Source organism: Sebastes fasciatus, chromosome 12, assembly GCF_043250625.1.
Source record: "Sebastes fasciatus isolate fSebFas1 chromosome 12, fSebFas1.pri, whole genome shotgun sequence".
NCBI classification, from domain to species: domain Eukaryota; kingdom Metazoa; phylum Chordata; class Actinopteri; order Perciformes; family Sebastidae; genus Sebastes; species Sebastes fasciatus.
In genome coordinates this window covers 33457057-33468977 of record NC_133806.1, presented here as the reverse complement: position 1 = coordinate 33468977, position 11921 = coordinate 33457057, and the positions used below count along the sequence as shown (strand labels likewise).

At 41.4% G+C, this 11921-nt stretch overlaps 3 protein-coding genes across 3 annotated transcripts; all 3 read right to left on the bottom strand.

Moving 5' to 3' along the window:
• Window positions 1-1420: 1420 nt before the first annotated feature.
• On the bottom strand, window positions 1421-4613 carry LOC141779860 (neural cell adhesion molecule 1-like). Its single transcript, XM_074654884.1, has 8 exons — window positions 4586-4613; window positions 4251-4343; window positions 3920-4117; window positions 3641-3778; window positions 3143-3286; window positions 2513-2630; window positions 1797-1951; window positions 1421-1545 (listed from the first exon to the last, which is right to left on the bottom strand). The coding sequence occupies exons 1-8, from the start codon at window positions 4611-4613 to the stop codon at window positions 1421-1423; spliced, it is 999 nt and encodes a 332-aa protein (XP_074510985.1).
• Window positions 2513-10749, bottom strand: LOC141779790 (neural cell adhesion molecule 2-like). Its single transcript, XM_074654806.1, has 6 exons — window positions 10371-10749; window positions 9524-9595; window positions 9193-9390; window positions 8914-9051; window positions 8004-8591; window positions 2513-2737 (listed from the first exon to the last, which is right to left on the bottom strand). The coding sequence occupies exons 1-5, from the start codon at window positions 10432-10434 to the stop codon at window positions 8419-8421; spliced, it is 645 nt and encodes a 214-aa protein (XP_074510907.1). The 5' UTR covers window positions 10435-10749; the 3' UTR covers window positions 2513-2737; window positions 8004-8418.
• On the bottom strand, window positions 5429-8582 carry LOC141779788 (neural cell adhesion molecule 1-like). Its single transcript, XM_074654804.1, has 7 exons — window positions 8451-8582; window positions 7820-7937; window positions 6872-7026; window positions 6603-6736; window positions 6255-6390; window positions 5943-6110; window positions 5429-5781 (listed from the first exon to the last, which is right to left on the bottom strand). The coding sequence occupies exons 2-7, from the start codon at window positions 7894-7896 to the stop codon at window positions 5636-5638; spliced, it is 816 nt and encodes a 271-aa protein (XP_074510905.1). The 5' UTR covers window positions 7897-7937; window positions 8451-8582; the 3' UTR covers window positions 5429-5635.
• Window positions 10750-11921: the final 1172 nt, after the last annotated feature.

Sequence of the window (11921 nt, the reverse complement as noted above, 5' to 3'; positions counted from 1 at the left end):
AAAAAATGCTTTACAGTGAAGCTGGTTATAAAGTCAAATACAGCTTCAAGTTCAAAGCCTCTCATGATATAATAATAATATATTTCATGTATGTTTAAAAACAATAAATATTAGTGCATGATAATCACAGAAAGGTTAGATGCTTGATGCAAGAAGACATAGATGTTAGATGTTTGAAATGTCCAAAATACTGGTTAGTATCAGGATACAGTGTAAAAAGAATCTAAAGAAACATAACCATCAGAAGCGCAGCTGCAATGCATGTTGATAAAACGTTAAACAATAAAGAAAGATAATAAAAGATCATTAACAGAGACAAATATTTCCAATGCATTGCACAGGATATCCACGATACGATTAACAAAGAGTAAAATAAAATAAGAGCATGTGTCTGTGTACAACATTCAAAATGCAGAAGGTAAACATTCATCGTGACTTTTAGAAAATATAGCAATTTGAAGATAACATCAATAATTTTACCCTGTAAAACACAGACATCACAATTACCCTGTAAAATGAGGAGCTAATCTAAATCAGAGCACACAGAACAACAACAACGGCACCATCTCCTGCCTGTAGCCGGTGTCACCGCTTCACCGCTGTCCTCTCACTCCAACAGCAAAGACGTCTGAAACAGCCCCGTTTTAACAAACCTCAACAACATCAGTATTTTTTCCCATAACAGTTGTATCGAACATAGAGACTGACTGCCATGACTCGGTTATTAAGAGTGATTGTGATTGTTTGATATCTTCTCTTGTTGTCTACACATTATCCTTGTTGGCTCACACTTTTTACTTCATTTCAGTTTCTCCGGTTTCTGGCCTCATGTGTCGGCAGTGTGCAGGTCTCTGCCTGGCTGTTTTTTCCTGTGGGAAAGAAAATGAGATATTAATGAGGTATATAAAACATATCTGTACAGATTAAAGAGGAGATCAATCATATACTCAGTGTCCATAAGACAGAGTTTTATATTTTCCTCAAGTCAAACACTGTTGAGTAAGACTGTCTTGCAAACAGATCTAGCAGATTTTCAACTAAACCTGGTCTTTGATTTCAATAACTTTTTCTGTTCCGTTGCACATTTTGAGCCATCAGCTCTGCATTTGGGGGGCGGGCACAGACACTGACTTTATAAAAACATTTATGGAAGCACAGAATTTGGTTTACTGCTCATTCCTGCTATTGTGTCTATGGATAGAGCTCGCTGGGATGTCAGAGTGAAAGGAAACAGCTTACAGAGAGTATTCAAGCTTCTCAACATGCTGTATATGGGAGTGAATATGAACGTACTCGTGTCTGGTAAGGGGGGCTTTGTCACAGGTGATCTCTGTGAGCTGCCCCCCCTCCTTAGTAAGTGTCTGCACCCCCGCATCCGCATGTTGCACACTGCCTCTGGGAGTGGATATACCCTTCAGCTTCACTTCTCTGCAGCCACACACAAAAAGGTTTGAAATGTGATGATGACAACCACCAGGAACACCATCAGTAAGATCACCATGACGATGCCGACCACTCTGCCTGTGGTCATGCTGCTCGCTTTGGCTGGAGGGAGAGATGGAAAAAGTCAAGGTGAACATCTTATCTTTATATTGAGGTGCAGTTTGGAGGTCATATTTCCTGGCTGACAGGCTAAAGGGTATGATGTATAGGGAGTGGGAGGCCACACACCAGGCTGTTCTGCGATGGTGTTCAACACGGTGTGTCAACACGTTCTCATCCCAATGTTGTTGTTTGTTGTGTTTCAGTGATCTAATGGAGTTATCAGAGAGCTAAAAATATAAAATTGCACTAACCATTAACATGAAGCATATAGGTATCATTGTTCTCAGCTATCTTGTTGGCGGCGGTGCAGATGTACTCGCCGTAGTCGGCCCTGGCAACAGACCTGATAGTCAACTGGCTGCGGTCGGAGTTAAAATGATGACGTGAAGGGTCAGCCGTCACCGGCCTGGGGGGAGGACATACAGAGCAAAATACACACTGAGTAATGCTGTAAGAGTTTATTATAATAATAATAAATGCTGGTGGTGGGGGGCCTTCCTCATTTTCTGCATCGAGGTAACAAATGAACAAATAAATAAAGAAAGAAATATACTTTTCTCCCCTGTAACTCTCTTTCTCACACTTTCATCTGCCCGGACGCACTTATTTGTTAATGAAAGTGTAAATTGTAGTGAAACTGACTCAACACTACAATTGTTTATTTACATTATAACAAATAGTTATTTATGAAAATAAAAATCTTATTTTTTGTGTTAAAATCATTATGGTGTCTGATGTGTGTTGTGGTTTACAGGGCTAGGGTTAGGGTTCTGGGGGGTTGAATCCTGACCCTATAGGGTTTCACACTCCAAATCCAAATTTTGCCTAAGGCACCGAAACGGCTAGAGATGGCCCAGGCTAAATTCATTCCACATTATACTTTATCAACATACTACTGATGCATAATGTGCATCTTTGAACAAAACACTAATAAGATGTGACCAACTCTTCCAAAGTCAGGACTCACGTGATCCAGGTGATGTTGGGTTTTGGATGACCGCTCACCAAACACAGCAGGGAAACGTTGGTTTCTGGTCCAGCCATCACTTTCTTCACCTCTGCTCTCAGATGCGCAGTAGGAGGAGCTGCAGGAGGGAATTTAGTCAAAATGATTCTTCATTTACACTTCAAATGTATTACGGCATCATTACGATACGATAATACGATACGATAATACGATACGATGATAATACTTTATTGTCAGACAGGTCTGCAATTTGTTTTGCATAACAGCAGCTCCATTTGCAACATCGTAAAAAGGACAAAGACAAGAATACGTACATTTAAACATTACAACCACAGAAGACGATATTCAGGGCCCTTCAACGTACATTTGATCTGGGATTAGGCTCCATATTTAGTTTTGGGATTGACTGGTGTACAAAAGAGTGCTTCAGTCTACCTTATTAAAGGATCATTAAAGTAAAATACTAGATTTGTTTGTGCCTAACCAGTGAAGCATCAAAACTTAACACTCAGTGGCTGAGTGCCATTGTGCCATCAGGTTTGGCAAGAGCCAGAAAGGACATTTGCGTAATAAATTATCTTTCAAACCCCCTGACCTCTATTTAACCTTGATGCAAAAAAAGATACCGACCGTTGACGACAACAGTGATGGGGAGTTCCTTATGGATGGGCCTTCCTCTGATAATGGCCTCACACAAGTATGTCCCAGCATCGTCTCTCCTGACTTTCTCAATCAGGACTGTGTTATCAGGCCGCTGATGCACGTGCTGTCCTGCTGAAGTTAGAGATGGCAGCACAGAGATGCAGAGACAGACAGGGAGAGACGGAGTGATGGAAAGATACAAAGTGGACAAAGGCAGAGACAAAAAGACAAAAACACAGACAAGAATGTTATGTTTCTGCATAAAAGTCCAATATTCAGTCGTGCTACTGCAGCTGTTTAGTTTTTCTGACTTATTTTACAAATCAAATACATGCATACGTACAGTACAACAACTTAGCAAGTTTGCAAAATGTGTAAAGTTTTTTGTTAACCATAAAATAACCCTTCAGACTGCAGGGCAGCTCCAGGCCCAGGTTGCTGGTCTAGGCCCAGGGTGCTGGTCCAGGCCCAGGGTGCTGGTCCTACCATTAGAGGAGATCTGTTCTTTGTTTCTGAGCCAGTGAACATCCACCGCTGGCTGGCCAGTCACCAGGTATGGCACCACACCGTCTGTGCCCTCCAGGAACTCATGGTAGGTGACAGTGCTTCCAAATGATGGACCCTCTGACAACAGAGAAGGTTAGGATGCTTACTGTACTTTCTATGCAACAAGGCAAGAAAATATATATCATTGAAATGGGAGTTGGTTCATTAAACAAGCTGAATGTCCATTTCCTACCTAAATAAAAGATCTGTTGCACGTACCATAAACATAGATCTGTTTCGTAACGTCATCGTTGTGTCCGTTCTCGAACTCACACAGACAGGTATACCTGCCCGCGTCCTGCATCGAAGCATTCTTAATGATCAGTTTGGAGGAAGACTCATCCACCTTTGACACCTTGTCTTCATCATCGATTTCTTCCCCGTCCTTCTTCCACTTTATTTCTCCCTCTCCCCCGGCTATAGGACAGGACAGGAGAGGAGAAGCAGAGGAGGAAGAGACAGAGTGATTATTTTAAAACATCTAGGTTCATACTGGAAAATGTCCTTCACATGGACAAGTTTCATTAGTCATCAAGTGTAAATGACTCACCTTTACACAGCAGAAAGATCTCTCCTCCCACCACAACATCTAGCGTCTTGATAAGGATGTCCATCTTTGCATCTAAAGGAGGAGATTTGTCCCCTGAGGATGGATGACAGAGGATTACATCATGAATGAACATCAGAGGCCTGTACTACGAAGCAGGATTTGGCGTTAGCGAGGTAACTTCAGGGTTAACCCCTCAGGGTTTTCAGTCCTATGAAGGTGGATCATTTCTTACCGTGTAGATCACCATGGTAACTGATGCTGAACAGCTAACCTGCTCCGGAGCAGGTTATGTTCCAGATAAGAGATCAACTCATATAAAAGCCCCACCTACTGACCAATCACAGCTCGGTGCGGGGATCGCATGGTAATATTACACAAATATGAAGAAGTTACCGTCATAATCAAACTAAAAACAACACAGTTTAAACTGACAGATGCAGGAAGGACAGCTGGCTGTATGCTGTGGCTGTTTACCGCTTTGAATTATGTTTTTATATTAATTTTTTTACTTGGTCTTGAGTCCGTTTCACACCTCCAGAGGGGGGGGGGGGGGGGGGGGGGGGGGGGCAGCTGAAAGAAGGTTGAAATTGTCATACATATTGTAATTAAAGGATATAATGAAGTGTAATCCGTCCATCCTTTATATATAGTAATGCTATTTGTATCTAGACGACTATGTCTGACTTTTGAGTGTTCCATTAAATTAATAAGTCTATTAATTTACGCATTCATACATCGGGAGTTTTATCTTTTGCCAGCTGTTCTTCCTGCATTTGGCAGCTTCAACTGTGTTACTGTTAGTCTGGATTAAGTGTTTCACGTCTTCGTATTTGTCTATTATAGTTTACTCCTCCTTTGTAAAATGTGCCTCTCTGTCTGTCTGTCTGCAGTCAGTAGTCTTGTCCATGTCTGTGATTGGTCAGAAGCTGCAAACACCTCCCCGTTCACATGAACGCGCTCATATCCAGACTGAGAATCCCTGAGTTGATTTACAGAGTTGATAACCACCGTCGTAGGACCGTTTAGCACGATCTCGGTTGTTAGGGTTAGTTAAACCAGATAAGGAGAAGATACACTGGGGATGTTGATCTGGCTTCATAGTACAGGCCTCAGGCAGCTGACGATGATGTCATGGAAATGTTATGATGATGGTTGCATGAAAGATGAATAAGAAAAAATAGCGATGGCAGAGGAGGAGGAGGAGGAAAAGACTTGCTTGCAATACATATATACCATATGAATACTTGCACTTATTGTGCATGATTTATACATTCATGTAAATATGTACACACACAAACACACGCTGCATATCCAGTTAATGTTCCACACATAGCATACATGGATTTGGTGCATGTTTGACAGTGTATGTTGCTAATGTGTTGTTGTTATTGTGTGTGTATATAGCGCTTACGTATTCCCAGAGTGCGGATGGTGTTTGTTTCTGAGAACTGTCCCACTCCCACTGCATTCAACGCAGCCAAACGTACTGTGTACAATGTGTGCGGCCTGATGGTGGTGATAGCTAGGGGATCTACAGAAGCAAACACACATCAGATATGAGCATGATGATGTTATTTAGGCATTTATAGCAGAATAAAGTTTATGGTTTAAGCAGTTTAAAGTATAAATGATTCACTGACTGAGAGTCATGATACACAACTGTGAAGCCTCTTTGCAGAGCAGATGTTTTACCTGAAGCTGGGACCGTCACCTCCTTCCACTCCTCTGCTGCACTTCGCTTATACTGCAGGACGAAACTTGTGATTGGCGTCCCTCCACTGACAGGTGGCATTTTGAGGGAGAAGACGACTGAGGTTGGTCCAGATGAGACTGACAGGTATTGAGGTGGACCGGGCTGAGCTGTGTGCAAGGAGGCAGGTCAGAGGACGGAAGAGAGAGAGAGAGAAATATTAAAGTATAAAACCCGTGATTATAAGTAAAGAATAAATCTTTTCCTTCACTTAAACTTTTTTCTTAGAGACAAAGACAGACATGAACTCTTACTGTGTATTGCAACGTCTCTTGATGCATTTCCAGAGGTGCTGACAGCCATGCAGGAATACAGTCCGCCATCAGAGGGCGCTACCTCATCAATCACCAACGCACCATCAACAACACGGACGAGACCAGAGCTAGAGTCCTGGCAGAGGGAGGCACAAAAGGAAATCCTAACATTAGTCTGTAAATGCTCTAATGTAATGTAGTAGCTGGACAGTGTTAAAGGTCAACACACAGCAACAGTAACATGGAGTCGACTGGAGTTCTATTTGTTAAGTCACAGAGCTCGTATAGTTCTGGGGTGGCTGCTCTAAAGTAGTATATATAGTATAGTATGCGTGCATTAACTCTTACCAGTGTGCGTCCATTGTGCTTGTTGAGCCAGTGTAGCTCCGGCTGAGGATGGCCAGAGACGTTACAGGACACAGACACACGCTCGCCCACTAATACGCTCTGCTGCTCCGCTGACACAAACACCTCCGGGGCCTCTGAAACAAAGTCAAGTGTCATTATAGCTCATTTTTATGGTATGTCAACACGTTCTCATCCCAGTGTTGTTGTTTGTTGTGTTTCAATGATCTAATGGAGTTATCAGAGAGCTAAAAATATAAAATTGCACTAACCATTAACATGAAGGATATAGGTATCACTGTTCTCAGCTATCTTGTTGGCGGCGGTGCAGATGTACTCGCCGTAGTCGGCCCTGGCAACAGACCTGATAATCAACTGGCTGCGGTCGGAGTTAAAATGATGACGTGAAGGGTCAGCCGTCATCGGCCTGGGGGGAGGACATACAGAGCAAAATACACACTGAGTAATGCTGTAGGGGTTTGGTACTCGTATTGATTCCAAAGACTCGGCTAGGAGAAAGAAAGAGATATACAGAAACACAAACATATACTGTACACGGTGTAAAAGAATTAGAGAGAAAACAGGTTTAGATCGGCTAAATTCAGGGCCGGCTTAAGGCATAAGCCATATAGGCAGTTGCCTAGGGCGCCACATTCTGGGGGCCGCTTTTTTCCCTCTAAAAACAAAAACAACAAAATAATAATAATAATAATGATAATAAATGCTGGTGGGGGGGCCTTCCTCATTTTCTGCATCGAGGTAACAAATGAACAAATAAATAAAGAAAGAAAGAAAGAAATATACTTTTCACCCCTGTAACTCTCTTTCTCACACTTTCATCTGCCCGGACGCACTTATTTGTTAATGAAAGTGTAAATTGTAGTGAAACTGACTCAACACTACAATTGTTTATTTACATTATAATCAATACAGTTATTTATGAAAATAAAAATCGTATTTTTTGTGTTAAAATCATTATGGTGTCCGATGTGTGTTGTGGTTTACAGGGCTAGGGTTAGGGTTCTGGGGGGTTGAATCCTGACCCTATAGGGTTTCACACTCCAAATCCAAATTTTGCCTAAGGCACCAAAACGGCTAGAGATGGCCCAGGCTAAATTCATTCCATATTATACTTTATCAACATACTACTGATGCATAATGTGCATCTTTGAACAAAACACTAATAAGATGTGACCAACTCTTCCAAAGTCAGGACTCACGTGATCCAGGTGATGTTGGGTTTTGGATGACCGCTCACCAAACACAGCAGGGAAACGTTGGTTTCTGGTCCAGCCATCACTTTCTTCACCTCTTGTCTCAGATGCGCAGTAGGAGGAGCTGCAGGAGGGAATTTAGTCAAAATGATTCTTCATTTACACTTCAAATGTATTACGGCATCATTACGATACGATAATACGATACGATACGATACGATAATACGGTAATACTTTATTGTCAGACAGGTCTGCAATTTGTTTTGCATAACAGCAGCTCCATTTGCAACATCGCAAAAAGGACAAAGACAAGAATACGTACATTTAAACATTACAACCACAGAAGACGATATTCAGGGCCCTTCAACGTACATTTGATCTGGGATTAGGCTCCATATTTAGTTTTAGGATTGACTGGTGTACAAAAGAGTGCTTCAGTCTACCTTATTAAAGGATCATTAAAGTAAAATACTAGATTTGTTTGTGCCTAACCAGTGAAGCATCAAAACTTAACACTCAGTGGCTGAGTGCCATTGTGCCATCAGGTTTGGCAAGAGCCAGAAAGGATATTTGTGTAATAAATGATCTTTCAAACCCCCTGACCTCTATTTAACCGTGATGCAAAAAAGATACCGACCGTTGACAACAGTGATGGGGAGTTCCTTATGGATGGGCCTTCCTCTGATAATGGCCTCACACAAGTATGTCCCAGCATCTTCTCTCCTCACTTTCTCAATCAGGACTGTGTTATCAGGCCGATGATGCACGTGCTGTCCTGCTGAAGTTAGAGATGGCAGCACAGAGATGCAGAGACAGACAGGGAGAGACGGAGTGATGGAAAGATACAAAGTGGACAAAGGCAGAGACAAAAACACAGACAAGAATGTTATGTTTCTGCATAAAAGTCCAATATTCAGTCGTGCTACTGCAGCTGTTTTTAGTTTTTCTGACTTATTTTACAAATCAAATACATGCATACGTACAGTACAACAACTTAACAAGTTTGCAAAATGTGTAACGTTTTTTGTTAACCATAAAATAACCCTTCAGACTGCAGGGCAGCTCCAGGCCCAGGTTGCTGGTCTAGGCCCAGGTCCTACCATTAGAGGAGATCTGTTCTTTGTTTCTGAGCCAGTGAACATCCACCGCTGGCTGGCCAGTCACCAGGCATGGCACCACACCGTCTGTGCCCTCCAGGAACTCATGGTAGGTAACAGTGCTTCCAAATGATGGACCCTCTGACAACAGAGAAGGTTAGGATGCTTACTGTACTTTCTATGCAACAAGGCAAGAAAATATATATCATTGAAATGGGAGTTGGTTCATTAAACAAGCTGAATGTCCATTTCCTACCTAAATAAAAGATCTGTTGCACGTACCATAAACATAGATCTGTTTCGTAACGTCATCGTTGTGTCCGGTGTTGAACTCACACAGACAGGTATACCTGCCCGCGTCCTGCATCGAAACATTCTGAATGATCAGTTTGGAGGAAGACTCATCCACCTCTGACACCTTGTCTTCATCATCGATTTCTTCCCCGTCCTTCTTCCACGTTATATCTCCCTCTCCCCCGACTATAGGACAGGACAAGAGAGGAGAAGCAGAGGAGGAAGAGACAGAGTGATTATTTTAAAACATCTAGGTTCATACTGGAAAATGTCCTTCATATGGACAAGTTCCATTAGTCATCAAATGTAAATGACTCACCTTTACACAGCAGAAAGATCTCTCCTCCCACCACAACATCTAGCGTCTTGGTAATGATGTCCATTTTTGCATCTAAAGGAGGAGAGAGGACAGTTTGGTTTTTCGTTTGCACCTGTTTCTTCCACAGTTCTCCACTTCACAATGACTCTATGTGTTCCTGATTGATGCTCTGTGGGAGAAACAGTTTGATTTAACATCATAAATTCTTTATGATTATTAAACTAACTTTGGCACAAAAAAAAGATTAACAAAAACAATTTTTTTTTTAGAATCATAGAACAGTGAATATTGTGTTTTATAATTTTTAAAAATAAAAAATGGACTGCTGTAACACATGTATCCAATACTGCATTTTTGAGGTGTGAATTTACCCGTCCACATTATGACATAAAAGTCTGGGGATATAACAAAGTAGTGTACATATGTGGTTTGAAGCACCCAAATTTAAGAGCATTTGAAGTGAAGACATAAACAAAAACTGATCCCAGAATATAAACTTTAATTTGAAATCTATTTTGCTCAGTAGTTATGTTGTTGGCGTATAAAATGGCTTTATCACATTTTAGAAAACTTTATAATTCATCAGCCTTTCCAGCTGCAGAAAGGTGTCAACTGTCAACTTTTTTAAGAATCTTTTTCTAACTGTTTAAACAGACAGAATCTAACTGAAACTTGTATTTTCCTTCTTTATACAAACTACAAACTTTAGATTTGGGACAAAAAAAATTTCCTGCTTACATTTTAAATTACCAACATAAACTTACTTTTGCTCCATATTTCAGCCATGCAGTGTGTATCAAAACACCGTCTTTCTTGCTAAAATTGTAATAATGTCATCAGATCTTACCTGTGCTGTGCAGCAGCAGCAGCATCAAGGCCATCTTCAGGATGAGAGCTGATTGGTTGGTCATGTTCACCTGGCTGCTGATTGACAATCCTGTTTGACTTCAAATCAAACCTCTGCAGTTTGTCTGTTGAGTCTGAATGTTTGTGGTTTTCCAGTCAGCACAGAATGCCCAAATACTTCTAATAAAGTTTAAAAAGTGAACTAAAAGTCTGCCTCTAATAACTGTGTCTCTGTATCACACTGACATGTAGACACCTGTTGTTTCCTATCCAGCCAACATTAGTATGATGAGGGTCTGTATCAGAGGTTATATAGGGGCACCAGAGCAGAGGAGATTAGAGGAAACGAGAAAGGGGTGGAGGGGAGAGAGAGAGAGAGAGAGAGAGAGAGAGAGATACAGTGGGTAAAATAAGTATTGAACACGTCACCATTTTTCTCAGTAAATATATTTCCAAAGGTGCTATTGACATGAAATTTTCACCAGATGTTGGTAACAACCCAAGTAATCTATACATACAAAGAAACCAAAACAAATAAGTTCAGAAATTAAGTGATGTGTAATAATGTGAAATGACACAGGGAAAAAGTATTGAACACATGAAGAAAGGGAGGTGCAAAAAGGTATGGAAAGCCAAGACAACAGCTAAAATCTATCAGTAATTAGAAAGCAATCCGGCCCCTTGTCAGTGCAAATTAATATCAGCTGGTTCAGTCCCAACTGATGGCCTATAAAAAAGTGTCTCATTACCAAGGTGTCACACAAGAAACATCTCATGATGGGTAAAAGCAAAGAGCTCTCGCAAGACCTTTGCAACCTTATTGTTGCAAAACATATTGATGGTATTGGTTACAGACGCATTTCTAAACTTCTGAATGTTCCAGTGAACACTGTTGGGGCCATAATCCGGAAGTGGAAAGAACATCATTTCACCATAAACTGGCCACAACCAGGTGCTCCTCGCAAGATTTCTGACAGAGGAGTGAAAAGACTTATCAGAAGAGTTGTCCAAGAGCCAAGGACCACTTGTGGAGAGCTTCAGAAAGACCTGGAATTAGCAGGTACAATTGTTTCAAAGAAATCAATAAGTAATGCACTCAACCGCCATGGCCTGTATGCAGGGTCGGCGCCAGAGTGTTAGGGGCAGACGGGCAATCAGCTTTGACAGGGGGGGCATTTTTTTCACCTCATATAGCCTTTATTAAGTGTATCTTTAACATTATCATGTTTCATGAAAGAAATAAACTGACAGAGAGGTGTATACATACTGTCACTTATGCGCACAGGCGCGCACGCACGCATACACATGCTGTTATGTCCACAAAAACAGGTTATAAACTAACACCGTGTCCTAACTGGATGCGAGCGTCCGACTATCGCGCTGCATCTGACGCTCTCTGTCCACTGAATACGTTAAATCTGCACTTCTGTTACATCATGTAAACAAACCAGGAACATATCAGCTGTGAGCTCCAGATCTGGAGCTGAAGACGTAACCACCTCAAAGATGGGTTAGTAGTACGTTATCTTCTTACGTTCGTACTTTTTTTTAT